This window comes from Microtus pennsylvanicus, chromosome 5 (genome assembly GCF_037038515.1).
Source record: "Microtus pennsylvanicus isolate mMicPen1 chromosome 5, mMicPen1.hap1, whole genome shotgun sequence".
Lineage (NCBI taxonomy): Eukaryota > Metazoa > Chordata > Mammalia > Rodentia > Cricetidae > Microtus > Microtus pennsylvanicus.
Window position 1 is genome coordinate 17,973,372 of NC_134583.1, and position 19,441 is coordinate 17,992,812.

The following is a 19,441-nucleotide window of genomic DNA, read 5'->3' on the forward strand; positions in this document are numbered from 1 at the left end:
TAAGTACTGCATGGTATTGGCACAAAAAGTTACATCAATCATTGGTATTGAATTGAAAACCTAGACATAAATCCAAACACCTATGGACACCTTATGTTTATGAAGAAACACACATTAGGGTGAAAAAAAAAAGACAGCATCTTCAACAAATGATGCTGGTCAAACTGGATAGCTATATGTAGAAGAATCTGAATAAAATCCCTACTTATCACCCTGCACAAAACTCAACAACCAATGGATCAAAGACCTCAACATAAAGCCAGATAAACTAAACTGGGAAGAAGAGAAAGTGGGGACAGCTTCAAATTCACTGGAACAGGAAAAGACTTTCTCGAGAACACTGTTACCACAGGCAGTAAGATCAACAATTAATATATAAGACCTCATGACTAAGAAGTCTGCATGGCAAAGGACACTATCATATGGAAAAAGCAGCAGTCAACAGTATAGGTACAGATTTTACCAACTACACGTCTGACAGATGGCTAATATCCAAAACATATAGAGAACTCAAAAAGCTAGATATCAAAAAACAGATAAACTAATTTCAAAATGGCGTACAGTTCTAAACAGAGAATTTGCAACAGAAAAATCTCAAGTGGCTGAAAAACACTTAAAGAAATGTTCAACATTCTTAGCCATCGGAGAAATGCAAATGAAAACTATGCTGAAATTGCATCTTATGCCTGTTATAATGGCTAATATCAATAAAATAAGTGATAGCTCATGCTTGTGAGGATGTGGAACAAAGGGAAAACTCCTCCATTGCTGTTGGGAGTGTAAACTTGTACAGCCACTATGAAAATCAGTGTGGAGGTTCCTCATGAAGATGGAATCTATGATTCTTGAGCATATACTCAAAGAATGTTTCATCCTACCCACAGAAACACTTGCTCAACTATATTTCACTGATGCTCTATTGATAATAGCCAGAAAATGGAAAACAACCTAGATGCCCCTCAACAGGAAAATTGATCAAGAATATATGGTAAATTTGCACAAAGGATTATTACTCGGTTGTTTGAAAAAATGAAATCATGAATTTTGAGACAAATGGATGAAACTAGGAAAAAAATCATCCTGTATGAGTTGTCCCAGACCCAGAAAGACAAAATGGTATGTATTCACTTAAATGTTCTATCACTGTGAAGAAACACTATGCCCATACTCTTATGATGGAAAGCATTTAACTGGGACTTGCTTACAATTCAGAGATTTATCCATTATCAGCATGGTAAGAAGCATGGTAGTACACAGGAAGAAATGCTGCTGGAGAAGGAGCAGGAGAGTTCTACATCTAGATTGGCAGGAAGAGAGAGTGCCACTGGACCTAAAACCCCAACATCCCCCTCAAGTAGTACCACTCCCTAATGACAAAGCATTCAAATATATGAGCCTTTGGGGGCTTTACCTATTCAAACTATCACATTTTATTCCCTTGACCCCACTGGCTTATAGCCCTATCACAATGTAAGCATGCATTCAGACGAACTTGATTCAAAAGTTCCTATAGTCTAAAACAGTCTCAACACTGTCTAATAGACCAAAGTTCAAAGTCTCTTCTGAGACTCAAGGCAGTCTTTTAAGTGTAACCCCTGCAGAATAAAAAAAAAAAATCAAAAAGTCGATCACATACTTCCAACATGACAAAATTTTATTCTTATTTATTGTTGACTAATATCAACTGAACATATATGTCCTGTTTTCTTTATCAGTTCATCTGTTGCTGAGCACTTAGGCTGATTCTATATTATGAACAGTGCTGCAGTGGCCATGGGAACACGACTGTTTCTGGTTAGATGATTTTGGATATGTTCCAAAGTGGAATGCTCCATGGGAATTCCAGTAAACTTATCCCCAGGGGGATCAAGAACCATAAAACAAGGAACAGTAACAGGAACTTTTATAGTTCATAGACCATAATAATCACCCCTCTCTGTTATCCTTAGAAGGTTTTCTTCTGAAGATTAAAAACAAAACACATCCAATAAAAGACCTTGCATTTGTACTTAGAGACATCAGTCCAGGCCATCGCTAACTGGAAAGTAACAAGCTGCCATTCTCTGTGAAAGGTCTGGCCAATTCTGACTTCATGATAAAATCATGGTCCTTGAGCTACAAGGACAAGGGAACTGGACTTGGCAATTCATGAAACTGCTGCTTAAGCAACTTCCTTTGGCAGCAAATTCTCCCACGGCAGCCTCTGCGACTCTCCTAACTTCACTGCATTTTAAAAGTGTTTTGAGTACTCAAAAAACAAATAAATCTCTGAGCTTTATCCCCAAATAATACAATCCCAGTTTCTTTAGCATGACATAAATTTGTTTTCTTCCCAACCTTCTTTCTCTTTCTTCCAAACTGGAAACCCGAGCTAGTCTATTCTCTGATCCTCAGCCACGGGTCACTGTGTACTATCTCTTTTCCTTTCCTTTTAAGAAGGCACTAGGCAAAAAGCCTAAAAGACACTGAAATCTAGCAGAACTGCCTCTAACTCCCTTTGCTGTTGGCAAACAATGAAAATCACAAAAAATAGGAAAGCATGCCTTTTAAAGTTTTGAATGTTTGAGACTGTGCAAAGTTCATTCCTGCATACAATTCCTGGACTACTCCAAGACATTCTTTTACCCAAGTGCTTGTTTTAACTCCTAAAGGTCATGAAACTGGTCAATTAAAACAAGAGGCAACTGTCCAAGATATGACAATTCTCTTGACCACAAGAGAAAGGGAACTACCACCTTTTTACACAAATACAAAAGCACATGAATAATTGTAAAACTGTTCTTTATTTAAGATTCATGCTCATTTCATGTAAGCGATAGTAATTTGATGATAAATGGTATTCTTATTTCATTTGTCTTCTAGTGCCTATGTATTTAGAAAGTAATACCCACCAAAATAGTAAGAGTCACTGAATCTGAGCAGAAGAACTGTAGGTATCTTTCTTTTCATTTTGTTTTTAGACAATGAAGCATCTATTAAGCTCACAATAAGAGAAACTTAAAGAAGCCTTTTTTGAGCTTCGTATGGAGGCTCATGTCTGTAAGCTCAGCACTTGGAATAGGAGGAAGGAGGACTGCTGTGAGTTCCAGGCCAGCTTGGGGCTAGAATGAAACTCTCTCCAAAAACCAAACCAAAACAACATTTCTAATACGGCAGGAATAAATATTGATCTGACTCCTTTTCTCTTAATAATCATTCAAGTTTTCTGAGGAATAAAGCTAAAAAATAATCAGTAAAGCAAATCAGAGGCATCTACAAATTAAGTTTTAAAATTACACAATCTAATCAACTATGCAGCAATGCCCGGGATCAGAGAAAAGGCTGCACGTGTTCCATAGATCTCAAATCTGTTCACAGTGTAGTAAAGAATGACAATATTATAAATAATTCTCATATGAGAAAAGATGCCAATTCTTGCTTTTTTTCTTTCAGGAAATAGCCTATATATAAAGCATTGATGGTTTGTATTTTCATTAACAATACTGTACACAATAAATTATCAAAGCAGTTTCCAGCAATACTTGAGCTGACCTCTGTAATTGTTCCCTGGCAAAATAGGAACTTGCCTTAGAACTAAGGACAGAGACACAAGCCAGCAGTATGTCTTGGGAACTGCTCTCCACTCTGCTTTTCCTACACTAGCACTGGGGTCCCACAGTTCATTGGTACCTGTTAAAAAGGGTCTATAAACCACTCAGCTAGAATAAGCTCACAGGGCGAAGGTTTTTATTCTGTACATGATGTTGATGTATTCTCGATACTCAGAACAACACCGAACATGACCGACACTATGGGCAATGAATGCATAGCTAAGATTGACATAAAGATCTGAAAACTGAAGGATCAATAAGCAACAGAAGAAGAGACAAAACAATGATCAGATAAGCCAAGGAAAAGGCTATATAAATGGTTCTTAGATAAGGAAAAGATATTCCACCTCAGAGACAATGAAAGAATTTTAACAAAGGTAATAAAACGTAACATTTTCACCTAATAAGTTACAAAACTATGAAACTTATTAATACTGCAAGTCTTTTGGCAAAGCAAACTTACATTTCTTATGGAAATATAAACAGGTACAGACCCTTTGGAGGGAAGTTTGGCTCCATGCATCAAAATACAAATCTGTACCCCCTTGGTCAAGAATTTCTTCTGAGACTCCATCCCCCACAAAGACTGACAGAAGAAGGAAGCCATGTGTGGTAACTTTATTTTCTGCATTAATCAATAATAGCAGAAGACTGGCAAAAGCTAAGTGCCTATCGGTTAAGGAGTAGTTAACAGACAGGACACATTCCATGCAGCTATAGGAGAGAAACAAAGGAGCATTCTGCTTCATGGATACTGCTCAGGAGAGAAACAAACCAGAAACAAAATGACTTGAGTGGTAATTATTGTATAGACAAAGAAAAATGCAAAATGTATTTGATTCCCTTATATTTGCACTGAGAAATGAAACAATACAAAGAAAACCTTACAAGAGGGGAAAGGGTGGGTTGCAGGCACCTGGAGAGCATATGTATGGAGGGCTATGTTGTGGACTTTTAGACAACTACCTATGAGAGCGTATCACCTCCTCAAGGAAATATATAAAAGCAAGAGTCGAGGAGTGCTCTACAGGTTAATGATATAAACAGACTGCTGGGGGAACACAGCGATTCCTTAGAAGTTAGCATTTATTTTTAAATGACTGTACTGACCGTGAAAACAGTCACCTACCATCCAGGCTAACCTCGTTAGGCAGCACTCTATAGGCCTCTCTTGATTGCACTTAAAAGTACTTAAAACAATTAGCATGACACTGGATTGAAACTCAGTTAGAAATACTGATACCCACTGACTCGCAGACTGCATCCAGTCCCCATTGTGTTAAACTATGCCTTTTCATTTTTGGTAAATTCTGTGACAAGCAAATAGCATGAACTATGATCATAACGTGTGGTGTTTTAGGTAAAAAACATGCACTAAATTTTCATGTGACTGATCTCGCTTCTTCATCAGGACCTTAGGAAAATAAATCTCAAAACCATAGGTGTTTAAGTGACTTAAGAGGATGCTGCCAAAAAGAAAACAGAAAGAAAAAAAACACCTCCAGTACTGACACAACCCACTTCCATCTGGATCATTTTTTTTTTTTTTTGTGGTTTTTCGAGACAGGGTTTCTCTGTGGTTTTGGAGCCTGTCCTGGAACTAGCTCTTGTAGACCAGGCAGGTCTCGAACTCACAGAGATCCGCCTGCCTCTGCCTCCCGAGTGCTGGGATTAAAGGCGTGTGCCACCACCGCCCGGTGATGACCTGGATCATTAACAATGAGAAAATTAGTCTCACCTTACTTCGGTTGGGGGGCTTGGGGAGTAGGGATTTGCCGAACAAGCCAGAATTCTGATGACTGCTCCGGGATGGTAGGTCTCCAGGACATGAACAGCTGTAGGATACACTTGATGCTCAAAGGTAAGTTCCACGTAGTCCTGGCTCTGAAAATCGGATGGTGTTCTTCTGAACGGCAAGGAGGCACTAGGACACTGATCCCACCATGTTCCGTAAGTTCGAAACACAGCTGTCTGAGTAAAGTCACCAGAACTTGGGAAGACATTTGGTACACCTGCCAAATTCCACATGGTATAGGACATGCTATTCTCACTGCCATAGTGGGAACTGAAATCCACCACTTCTTTGGCATACTGGACCACCTCTGCGTTGAGAGGGGAAGTCCGGCTGTTTGACACTACAGTCCTATGGCTGTTCATCAGATCTCCTCTTGTAGCTGTCCTGGCTCGGCGCCGAAGGCACATATAATAAAACATGGTCAGAACTGTTAACATGGGAAAGACTGGTGACATCTAGTCGTGAATTATGAAGCTTCAAAAGGTCAGGTGTCCTCAGTGAGATGCATGAATTCTGAAGGATGGTCTACAAAATGAATGGCTTGGTGAAGTAAAATAATTTAAATAAGCGAAAAAAAAAAGCATGGATACAGCAACAAAGAGGCTTTATCCCCAGTGTCATTTCCCAAAATGAAACTGAAAATGCAAGTTTTCAACTACAAATATTATCTCTGGCATGAACAATTTACCAAATGTAATTTGTAAGAAACTTGTATACATAACTTTATGCTAAAGGGGGAACAAACTGCTGATATAAGACAATAGAAGACATATGAATCCCAAAGTCATATTTTATATAAAATAACCAAAATTCAAGAAATACCAAATACTTGAACTTTTAAAATTAGTTATTGAAAATGCATGGTGAACTATTAAAACACTACTTTTACCCTAAATTATCTTAGGCCCTGACATGTGAACAATCAACCTCCTATTGTTAGGCACCGCAAGCACCTTTACCTGCTAAGCCATCCCCCACTCCCATGTTCCCTGTTTGTAATTATTCTTCTGTCCCAAACATGCTACATGCAGATTCTACATTAGAGGAATACAGTTTTTTGAGATGACAGTTAATTCAGACCAACATGATTAACAGCAATACATATCACAGCCCAAACGACAGGATTTAATTTATACCCACAGCAGTATTTGTTAGGGCAGTTCTCAGCTGCCTGGCATCTGATTAGTGGCCAGCTACTCACCCTTGCTAGAATGATCAAGGAACACACACAGGAAGAACTGGAGCTGGTACCCATCCACGTGTCTGAACCATACATGCTGCTTTCAGGTACAGATGCTGAAACAAGATGTCCTGAAACAGAGTTTAAACAAGCATTTTTATTTCTAAGTTAGGAAGTATTCCAAGAGAAACACATTTACAAAATTTTGTTACGTTGATAGAAAAGTGATGTGGTAGGAAAAAAGCAGAAAATAATTAAAAAAACAAACCCTCCCAACTAGGCTATATTTCTCAGAACTTTTTGGATAATCCTGAATTAATATTTTGTTTTGTTTTTTGTTTTTCGAGACATGGTTTCTCTGTAGTTTTGGAGTCTTATCCTGGAACTTGCTCTGTAGTCAGGCTGACCTTGAACTCAGAGATCCACCTGTCTCTGCCTGAGTGCTGAGATTAAAGGCGTGCACTTCTCAGCTCTGAATTAATATGTTTTTAAAATTTTTTTATCAGAATTTGATAAAAGTATAGCAAATCACACCTAATGGGAGGTTTTAAACTGTGGCTTTGTTTCAAACTATGCCTGAAGAAATATACAAGGGGGAGTCACACAGGGTTTTACATGTCTCGACTACCTAGACCAGTTTGTAACCTTCAACAGTCAAGAAGATCCCAGGCAGCCACACTGGTCTCAAGCCATCTCGCCACCCGGATTTCAAGCCATCTCTACTCACTTGCAATAGACCCTCACCAAAGAGCTACACCCTGTCAACAGGGACAAGGAAAACGAACACTTGTTTTGTAAAGCCCTGGCTCTAGCTTCCTCTAAATAGAACTAAATACACAACTCCTCTTTTTTTTTTCTAGTATAGCAATGCTTTAGCATACTTGAGCACTAACACTAAGATCACAAAATATGACCTGTATTAATTCATTCAACACTCCAGTGACTCTTTCTGATATGCAAGATACAATCTACACTTCTTACAATAAGGCAAGCCAGATAGTACTTCTTTGCTAACCTAGAAAATCAACTTTTTTTCTTTCTTTTTTGTTTTTTTTGAGACAGGGTTTCTCGGTGTAGCCCTGGCTGTCCTGATACTCACTCTGCCACCCAAGACCTGGGATTAAAGGTGTGTTCCACACTATCTAGCAAAAACCCAGTTCTAACCCTTACATTTTAGTGCACGTCTCAATAGTCACTTCTTTTCTACCCATGAGGCCTTGGGGTAGCAAGCCTACTTTCCTGCGGCAAACGGTCCTGCATTTTTTTTCAGAACAGTTTTAGCAGGGTTTATATTTAGGAATATGTTGTTGTTTTGTTTTGTTTTGAAGATCACCAGGCAATGATCTTCATTTCTTTCCTTTGTTTTAAATTAATTAATTTTTTTCATTTATTCTATAACCTGACTGCAGCTTTCCCTCCCCCCTCCTCCCAAACCCTCCGCCTACCTTCCTTCTGCTCCATCCCATTCACTCCTCCTCCACCTCTGTTCAGAAAGGGGTGGGCCTCCTATGGGTGCCAACAAAGTATTGCATATCAAGTTGAGATAGGGCTAAGCTCCTCTCCTTTTGTTAAGGCTGGGCCACGTAACCCAGCAGGTCTTCATTTCTCAATATGCAGCTTGGTGCATATTCTGTATTTCAGCATGCTGATAGAAAAAGGTGAAACAAACCAAAAGAGCATGAACTAATCTAAAAACATACAGCAGTGTCTTCTGCATCTCCACTCTAGTCTAAACACACCGAGATGATATATAAAATGCTAACTAGTGCAATAGTAAAGGATTAAGCTTAAAACAAGTGTAGAAAATACAGTTGTGAGAAACAGGAAAGTCCAGAGCAGAGGACTGACTTGGGCTAACCTGACTGGTGGATTACTTCATCAGCCAGAATGCTTGCAACAGAACACACTAACCAGAGAGAAAATTACTAGTGTCCACAGACGCAGGTCATGTTTGGAAAGAGCTCCACGAAGCCCAGTTCAGGAGGAATCCTGTCTATGGAACCAGGGATAAAAACGGGCTCTCCTGCCAAAACTCCGTATGCACAGCATAAACTCAAATCAGGTGTGTGCCATGCACAGGGCCTAAATGTGTACCACCTTCACAGTGTGGAATTCCTCCCAACAGAGTGAAAATATTGGAAAAGCAAAACTAGTTCCAACTGGGAACAGTTTTGGACATGGAAGGCACAAATATGAAGCCTCTTTACAAGGTTGTTTTCACAGAGGAAAAAACTGAACCCTTACTGAAGATGCATGTCGGTGAAAAAGCAGTCACTATAAAATAAATTACAAAGGGAGTAAGCTTCTGAAGCCAGGAAAGAGGAATTTGCATCCTCAGGAAGAAGGAAATTTAGGACAAGCAGAGCAAGACCTTGTGGGGAAAGGCAGTGGAGACATTCAGGGAGGGAGAGCCATGTACCACATGACAGCACTCTGGTCAAGCAGACAGTCAGCACAGCCTTCAGACATGGCCTCGCACTCCAAACTACGCTTTTCCTTCAATTCTCAAACTGGTCCTCAGAAAGCAGTCAATTTAATGGAACCTAGGAGACATCTACAAAATAAGGTGTCTTCAATTATGTCAGCCTCACAAGCACTCTTGGCCAAAAGAAGATGAAGGCAAACTGTATGAGTTAAATTTTGGCTGGTGCACCACGGCATAAATTCTACAATGCTTTCTCAGATGGTTTATACTGTTGCAGATTACAGGATAACATAAAAATCAACAGGACTGTCATATGGGCAGTATCATTTTTAAGTTGTGTAAAAGTTCAACAAAATTTGCATTGAAGTAACATATGTAAAACCTGGGTTATAAATTGTAAATATATGTTATACTGTCAAGTTTCTTCAGCTTAGAAATGTAAAATGGAAATTTTGTTTTCTCCAATTCTGGATAAAAGGAATCTTTAGTTATTTTTTTGTAAAGTAAAGCTAAAAATGAATGGAATACTACAGAAGAGAGATTATAAATGTATCTCTAGGGAGAAATGTTCAAGTTCATACAGAAGCTATTCTAAAAACTCTCAGAGTGTATAAAGCATGGCACTGCAGATAATAAGCCAAAATTAGCAACAATGGCCTTCATCTTATTTATTGCTTAATCCAGTTTCTTACCAACAGTGATTATGAGGTGAGAAACTGTGTGGTCTCAACAAAAAGCCAGCATAGGAATAACCCTCATGAGGTGAGAAAGAAACCCAACTCAACATGACTTAGCTGGTCTTCTAGAGTCTGTCACCAGGCAGTTTATTTTAGACATATTTAAGTACAGTACAGTTTGAGGGAAAAATGTTTCCTGGTAACAATTATCCCAATCCCACGTGCACAATAAAGCTTAAGGCATGACTACATCAAAACCCTTTGCAAAGTACATGTGAACTCTACCATGAAGGTGAGTTGAGGATCTGGTGGGAACTTGGTCATAAAGGTGGTGTAGAGGTCACCAGGCTGTAAAGTACAAGTGACATTTCCGCTAAGGATGGGTTCTACTGACTAAGGATCAAAGCTAAAGATAAAGGTCTGGGAAAGGAGAGTCTGGAATACACGTAATAGTCTGGGCAATTTGGGTATGGCCTGATCCTACAGCTAGCACAGATCACCAGGCTATTATCTGCGTCCACTCCCAGCCTTGTGTTGAAGAGACAAGCCTTTGCGCTTGCGCAACACTCCCAGTTTCTCTAGAGCTTGTCCTCTACAAGAAACTCCCCAGGACACAGCAAACTTCACATAAGTACGATCAAGGAACACAAAGAAACCGCCATTTTAAACTGTATCTTGAGACTCTCGTGTTCCTTGGGAAATAGCTTGTGTTATACAACATGGTTTTAATATAATACAATTTTATTTTCAATCACATCTTTCACATTATAAAATGCTTACCCAAGGTAAATAATACAATCACATAGAAAGCACTAACAGTGGAAAAGAGAAATTAAGAGGTATAGACCAGTGAGGACATGCATTTACTAGCAAGACTGGAAGTGAGAAGGAAGTCAATGAAGTTGAGAGAAGCAGGATCGCAGGAGCCACTAGAAGCTGGATCAGAGTCATGCTCTGGCACACAGAAAGGGACTTCACAAAAATAAACAAAAAATGGCAACAGAATGATCCCCACCCAGAACCTGGAAAACAAGTTTAAAACTCAAAGGGGATTCTCGACTTATAAGAAGGTGAAAAGATCCGGGAAAAGAGAGGACACAGGCATTACAGCACAGGCAGGTCACACAAAATACTTTAAAAGCCATCTAAAAATTTGCCCCTAAGTGACAGGAGAAATGATGGAGCCCGATCCCATAGCACAATACCAATATGATCAGTGTGGTGACAGATCAAGAAGAGATGCCTGTCATCTCTAAATCTGACTGAAACTTGTCAAGAAAGGCTATTCAAGGAAAGGACTCTGGGGTTCAATCTAGAAGTCCAAACATAAGAAAAGTCATGAGAGTGGATTTATATTTGAGTGTGGCTTGTACAGCACTCCACTAGTTGTATTTGAAATAGTTCCAACAGTCATTCCCACCCCCTCTAAGCATGAACAATGACACACATCCTTATATAGAGAGAAATGTATAATGACACACATCCTTGTATATAGACATGTACAATGACACGCATTCTTATATATAGGCATGGACAATGACATGCATTCTTATATACAGACATGAACAATGACACACATCCTTGTATATAGACATGTACAATGACAGACATCCTTATATACAGACATGAATAATGACACACATCCTTGTATACAGACATGTACAATGACACACATCCTTATATACAGACATGTACAATGACACGCATCCTTATATACAGACATGAACAATGACACACATCCTTGTATATAGACATGTACAATGACACACATCCTTATATATAGGCATGAACAATGACACGCATCCTTATATACAGACATGAACAATGACACGCATCCTTATATACAGACATGAACAATGACACACATCCTTGTATATAGACATGAACAATGACACACATCCTTATATACAGACATGAACAATGACACACATCCTTGTATATAGACATGTACAATGACAGACATCCTTATATACAGACATGAACAATGACATGCATCCTTATATACAGACATGAACAATGACACGCATCCTTATATACAGACATGAACAATGACACACATCCTTATATACAGACATGAACAATGACACACATCCTTGTATATAGACATGTACAATGACAGACATCCTTATATACAGACATGAACAATGACACACATCCTTATATACAGACATGAACAATGACACACATCCTTATATACAGACATGAACAATGACACACATCCTTGTATATAGACATGTACAATGACAGACATCCTTATATACAGACATGAACAATGACACACATCCTTATATATAGACATGTACAATGACAGACATCCTTATATACAGACATGAACAATGACATGCATCCTTGTATACAGGCATGTACAATGACACACATCCTTATATACAGACATAAACAATGACACACATCCTTATATACAGACATGTACAATGACACGCATCCTTATATATAGACATGAACAATGACACGCATCCTTATATACAGACATGAACAATGACACACATCCTTGTATATAGACATGTACAATGACAGACATCCTTATATACAGACATGAACAATGACACACATCCTTATATACAGACATGAACAATGACACACATCCTTGTATATAGACATGTACAATGACAGACATCCTTATATACAGACATGAACAATGACACACATCCTTATATACAGACATGAACAATGACACACATCCTTTTATATAGACATGTACAATGACAGACATCCTTATATACAGACATGAACAATGACATGCATCCTTGTATACAGGCATGTACAATGACACACATCCTTATATACAGACATAAACAATGACACACATCCTTATATACAGACATGTACAATGACACGCATCCTTATATATAGACATGAACAATGACACGCATCCTTATATACAGACATGAACAATGACACACATCCTTGTATATAGACATGTACAATGACATGCATCCTTATATATAGGCATGAACAATGACACACATCCTTATATACAGACATAAACAATGACACACATCCTTGTATACAGACATGTACAATGACACGCATCCTTATATACAGACATGAACAATGACACACATCCTTGTATATAGGCATGAACAATGACACACATCCTTATATACAGACATGAACAATGACACACATCCTTATATACAGACATAAACAATGACACACATCCTTGTATACAGACATGTACAATGACAGACATCCTTATATACAGACATGAACAATGACACACATCCTTGTATATAGGCATGAACAATGACACACATCCTTATATACAGACATGAACAATGACACATCCTTATATATAGGCATGTACAATGACATGCATCCTTATATACAGACATAAACAATGACACACATCCGTGTATACAGACATGAACAATGACACATCCTTATATATAGGCATGTACAATGACACGCATCCTTATATATAGGCATGAACAATGACATACATCCTTATATCCTCTCTGTTTCTCTAAGAACTTTTCAGTCTCCCCCACCCCCCCAGGTACTCTTTCTCCTTCTCAACTGTACAGAAGGGAAAATGTTCAGATATCACAAAGTTCAACTCCCTTGGCATCTGGCTTCCCTGTCTTCTCTCTTCCACAGCCCCCCACTCTTCCTATCTTCCCTGCCCTTTCTCTTCCACAGGCCCCTCCACTCTTCCTGTCTTCCCTGAACCTTCTCTTCCACAGCACCCCCTTCCTGTCTTCCCTGTCCTCTCTCTTCCACAGCCCCCCAACTCTTGTCTTCCCCACCTCTTCTTTCCACAACTCCCCACTCTTCCTGTCTTCCCTGTCCCTTCTCTTCCACTGCCCCCCCATTCTTCCTGCAGACCCATCCCCTCCTCTTCCACAGCCCTCCCTTCCTGTCTTCCCTGTCCTCTCTCTTCCACAGCCCCCCCTAATCTGTCTTCCCCACCCCTTCTTTTCTACAACTCCCAACTCTTCCTGTCTTCCCCATCCCTTCTCTTCCACTGGGCCCTGACTCTTCCTTCAGACCCATCCCCTCCTCTTTCTCAGACCCCCTATTCTTCCTGCAAACCCATCCCCTCTTCTTCTTCAAGCACCCTAGCCTTCCTGCAGACCCATCCCCTCTTCTTCCACAGCCCTCCCCCACTTCCTGCAGACCCATGGTCCTACCCACAATTGCACTGAGTATCCATGCCTGGTATCTTCGAGTCTTCTGCTGAGGTGAGGCTGGGCATGCCTCCTTCCTTTTGTTCAATGTCAGGTAGAGGATGTATGAACCATTCATATTTCCTTTACTTTCTCTTAGCCCCATTTCTCACCTGCAAAGATATGTTTCTTTCCAACAGACTATGAGTTCCTCAAATTCAGAGAATGTACCCTACTTTTAACTATGCCTGATCTAGGGTATGACACTAAGAGCTCAAGACACATTTCCTGTTTTATATAGATTTACACAAGAAGAAAAATAAAGAGCTTCAAAAAACAGAAAAATGAAATCAGTGATTCTTCAAGACAAGGTTCATATGAAAAAATTTCCATATTTTGATATGAAGAAAAAGGAGAAAAATGGATAATAAAAACTGAAACACAATAGGAAAGAATCAAATGCATGAACTTCCCTGAAGCCATCCAAGAAGGAATAGGACACATAGTGAAATTTTACTGTTCAAAGAGAATGTAAAAAAGCGGCAACTTCTGTTAGTACAAAAGCAGTCCCTGAATACATAAAAGAGATTTGACTCTGGCCACAAAGGAACTCTGATTGAAATTAAAGAAAGATTCATGAGAGATATGATTGGAGAAGTAAAAGAAAGCTATTTTCTCAAATATGAAACAGCTTTTGCACTCCAAATCTGTGATAAGACTTCAAGATGACTACGGAGAACTAGAAAAAACACAAGGAAAAAGTTCTCCAAAAAGAAAAAGAAAGGAAGGAAGGAAGTGAGCAATAAGTTAAGAGCAACAGCCCAAGACAAGAGACAAACCAAGAGGCAAGACAGAGGGTAAGAGTGAAAAGCAAGGTTACCGCTGTTCTGGAATTAGACACACTACTCAGTAGCAAAGATCAAGAGTTGGCCTCTCATGTCTTTCATCACAATTAGTTACATTCCAATCCTACACGTTTAAAACATAAGGAAAAAATGCAGAGCACAGTAAAAAAATATGAAGATGGCATCTTAAGCCTTTCAGTGCCTCTCTTTCTCTAAATCAATGCTTCAATTAAGCATTGTATTGTTTGGAGAGGGAGGTGGTGGAGAGAGGGCTCAGACATCAGGAGTGCATAGCACTCTGGCTTTGGACTGAAGTTCCCTGAACCCACCTCACTGGCTCACCACCAGCTATAACTTCAGCTTCAGGGAACCCAATACCCTCTTACGGCCTCCAAGAGCACTGCACTTGTATTCATAAATCCACATACTGAAAAACATACACAAACATATTTTAATACAAAATTTTTTATGCCTTAAGAACAAAAATATTTTCAAAATTACACCAGGGACTGCTATGATTTGGTTCAATATTCTCCACCCCTGGCACAGGCTGATGTGTTGAAGGCTTAGTTTCCAGCCTCTCAGTACTATAGGAGATAATCGATTCTTTAAGAGGTGAGGTAAATTAAAGTGGTCGTCGGAGGCAAAGCGTTGAACAGGAGATGGGGACTTTGGGTCCTTCTACGCTTCCCAACTTCCACGAGGTCAACAGGCAGTCTCCACATGCTCTGTCATGACGCTCTATGCCACCACTCCCTAATCTCCTTATCAACAATCTACTTAAAGAGTGCCGTGGCAGAATCTCTGCAAATTTAAAAGCTATAAATAGCCTTTCACCCAGGATTTTAATCACTTGCACCAAGAAAATAAACAAATATGCAAATACATGCAATAATATCCCTCAACCTCCAGGAGATGTTTTAAGATTCCACTGTGGACCGTGTGGGTAGCAGAGAATCCTAGGCAGACTATGCTTTTTTCTATACACAAACTTCCTATGAACATAGTCACCTATTCATTCAAGCACTTAATGACTGGCTTCTCTTTGACATACTTCAATTTTTAACATTAGTACTCTTGAGCCAAATTGGGCAGCATTAAATATAAAAAGGTTACTTGTACACAGCTGATCTGATAAGAGCCAGGACTGTCACTGACAGTCCGGGTGTGTTCACGGACTAGACAAGGTAAGGCTCACAGATCAGGATTGCATACAACTCCATCACACTACTCAGAACAGTGCGCGATTTAAAGCTGTTTACCCTTGGAATTTTCCACTTAGTATTTTTCAAACTAAGAAAAAGGAAACAGGAAACAAGGAAGGGGTTACTCACACATTGAAACGATCCTGTCATTTCACTGTAACAGAAATAAATCTGTGATATTCTTAATATCAAGAGATTGAAAATGTTAGGTTGGTCCACAATAATGAACCAGAAAGACCTTTAAAAGGTAAGAAGACATGTTACATATCTATATAAAGACAAGATCATCAGTGACTATTACTACCTAGAAGCTGCAGAAAGCAACACCACAAACTATATGAAACACACTTACGCACATATTTCTATGACTAGAAAGAACAAAACATTAAGCAGTATTTATTATTAATTAATAATATTAAGCATTATTATCTACTATAGCAACACAAGAAACTATTCTAATTGGGATACCCTATTGGAATGGTGAAACTCAAGGGGACATCTGAGAAGGGCCTTCAGCTTACAGGGCTGAAAGTAGGCACAGAACACGCACATGATCACTGATAAAGACAGACATGCAAGTCAACAGAAGTGCAGACTGTGAAACACTTTATGTGTACAACCGTGGGGAGCAACTCTACAGGGTGAAGGAAAGGAGTCAGCAACAGAAGATTTATTTAAAAATGGCCATTAATTCAAGTGACCAAGGGGAAGGCAAACTTAAAAAAGATTTAAATACTGACAAGGCATTTTAAAGGGCTGGAGCAAGACACAAAGGAATTCAGCTGGGTGTGGTGGGCACACCTTTCAGGAGCCCGAGGCCACCAGACCTCTAAGGGAACTAGCCAAGGCTGCTTAGTGAGTTCCAGCTCAACAAACAAACACAAAAGAACAGAATTCCACTTGCCCCTATCTTAGTTTGCCATAAAAATATTCAGTGATCTGCACAATAGGCCAGGCCAGGTTGAAACCACTAGACTTTAGAACACAGTTTAAAGCTGCAGGAACAAGAGCAGCATGGCATTACCACTGGAAGTAGGTCGCCCCTAACAGTTCAGACTGTCTCAGGAGTAAACAGGAACAAGTGTCCGCCATATATAAATAAGCACTTGTCAGGAAGAAAACGCACAGAATTCGACAAATGATGAAGTCATTGGCTAGTAATAACCAAATATGGCATTTTTTAATCTCACACCAAAACTGAGTGAGACTTCGAACCACGGAGGTGGGGAGACGCCATACACAATTCAATGATGAAAGACCAAAGAAGACTCCAAAGCTGGATCCGTAAAGATGGCAAATACTAACTCCACCAAAATTGAGAGGACTGGGCAATGAGGCTGGCATGCTAAAGACGGAAATGCTCCTATTCAAGGGCCGAATTCGGGCGAAATACAGCTGTAAACAATACTGTAATATAGCAGTGAGAGAGGAACACAATCAGCATCACGGTGTAAACACAACTTTTGACCATCTTATGCGCCCACCTCTCTTGACTTTCAAACCAAAGACAGAACAGGGTTCAAAAGAGTCAAGACGTGGGTCAGGAGTTCTAAAAGTTGGTACTCCAGTGTGGAAATAATGCAACTCAATAAATACTCGGACTGTAGTATGGTGGCTCTCAGGGGCACTAGTTAAAGACTGCGCTTCCACCCAAAAATTTACTCCCGGATAAGGGGCTCTGAAGGGCTGGCCCTCTACTCAATACCCTCTACTCAGAGTGTGCCAGATAAGCAGTGTGCCTGTCTTCTGAACTTAGACCCGGGAGTGTGCGCTGGTCGCAGAGGGAGCAAGTGGCTCCCAATGAGAGCCAACTACAGAGGAACAAGCAGTAACCCCAGGCTTCACCCATCTAACTTCCTACTCCTTAGCAGATGGCAGGTAGGACGGCTTCCCCAAAGCTAGGCGGCTAAGAGCACTTGGAACAACCAGGGAAATGCAAAACCAGCCCCACGGCCAAACACAGCGTCAAGTGGCTGGGCCCACCCCTGACGGTAGGAAGAAGGCTGCAGGCGGGCATCTCGTGGCATGGGCCTGCGTGGGCAGAATCGCTCGGGGCTGTGCGACCCGCGGGCCCGGAGTCCGCAGTTGGCCCTGCGGTGGCCAGGCCCAAGAGAGCAGCGGGAGGAGGCGGCGGCACCCACGTCCCGTCCCAACCAGCGCAGCAGCCGCGTAGCACCGCAGACAGAAACATGCGTGGGCCAAGGGGCCTCCGCCCCGCGCTCCCCGGAGTGGCGCGCGCCCGGCGCCGCCCACGGCCGAGAAGACTTGGAGACCTTGAGGAGGGAGGGAAGGGGGAGGAAGAAAGGGCCGTACCCTGCAGGGTCCGGGACGGGCGCGCGCAGGGCTTCGCCCCAAGGCGGGCAGCCGGACGCCGCTCCCAGGATCCCGCGCTGCTGCCGCGGCGAGCACGGCCCAGCGCGACCCGGAAGGAAGACCGAGGCCGTGGGGCGGGGCGGGGCCGTGCCTGGAGGAGGGCGGGGCCTGAAAAGGGCGGGGCCAGGGCCGGGGTGGCAGCTACTGAACTGCTTTTGGGGGCTTGAGCATCTTAGCAAAGCCGGTGACGGTCTATAAATGGAGTGTTTGCTCCTGGGCTGGCGGTAGTTGCAAAACCTTCACAGTCCTCGTTCCTCCAAAGACAGCCCTCCGTACGTGGTGTAGTTCTGCTGGGGCTTCTTCGGGATCGGTGACTCAACTCTGGTATTATGCAAAGGGCATTTCTGCACAGAGCAGTGGAATGTTATGTTTTAACTGCTCTGCAGGCACGATCCACCAATTAATTAACAAACTGCAGCCCCAGAAACAAATTCTCCTTGCAGGGTCATATTCACCCCAACATCTACAAGCCCAAGCTACCTCTGATGAAGATGCTGTCAAGGGTCTTCCTTAGTCATTTCATTTTTTTTCTTTAGTTGGCGTTGTATTTGTCTTCACAGGGTTTCCGCTAAAAACTGTTTACAAGATTTATTTTAATTTTTTTTTTTGCTAGCGTGTATGTGTGTGTATGTGCGTGTATATTGGCGCTCGAGCGCCAATGGAGGCGAGAAGAGAACAGGGATGAACTGACAAGCAGCTGTGAACTGTCAGATGTGGGTGCTGAGAATGGAACAAGTTCTCTGAAAGAGCCATCGTTCTCCAGCCCCATTAATGGGGAACTTCCGATAATATGCTCATCGCCTCCAAATTTCTCTTGAAGAAGCAAAACAGAAAGGATGCTTGTTAAGTTTATACACATAGTATATTACTTACTTGTCTATTGCTGTGGCAAAACATCATGACCAAAGCTATTCATGCCTGTTTGGGGCTTGGGGGTTCCAGATGGTTCAGAATCCAAAACAATTACAGGCAGGGAGCGTTGCAGTAAGCACCAGGCATGGTGGCATGAACAACTGAGAGCTCACATCTCCAAGAGCAAGCATGAACTAGAAAGAACAAATGGGGTGTCATGAGTCTTTGAACTCTCAAAGCCAGGTCCTGGTGACTTACTTCCTCTAGCAAAACCATACCTCCTAAACTTACCATAGGAACCAGGTATCCAAATGCCCCAGAATATAGGAGGTTCCTCAGTCAAATCAGGACATGAAGTGAAGCCACTCATGG

At 41.1% G+C, this 19,441-nt stretch overlaps 1 protein-coding gene across 2 annotated transcripts in view; it reads right to left on the reverse strand.

Annotated features, from left to right (window-relative positions):
* Positions 1-18,267, reverse strand: part of Fbxl4 (F-box and leucine rich repeat protein 4) — a 75,814-nt gene extending 57,547 nt beyond the window's left edge. The window contains exons 1-4 of one of the 2 annotated variants that reach the window (XM_075971310.1): positions 18,158-18,267; positions 8,011-8,210; positions 6,587-6,696; positions 5,329-5,910 (exon numbers count right to left, since the gene is read on the reverse strand). In XM_075971310.1, coding sequence (XP_075827425.1) covers positions 5,329-5,840 — 512 coding nt within the window. In that variant the 5' untranslated portion in view covers positions 5,841-5,910; positions 6,587-6,696; positions 8,011-8,210; positions 18,158-18,267. The remainder of the gene's footprint in view (positions 1-5,328; positions 5,911-6,586; positions 6,697-8,010; positions 8,211-18,157) is intronic. The other variant, XM_075971309.1, reaches the window with a different exon arrangement.
* Positions 18,268-19,441: the final 1,174 nt, after the last annotated feature.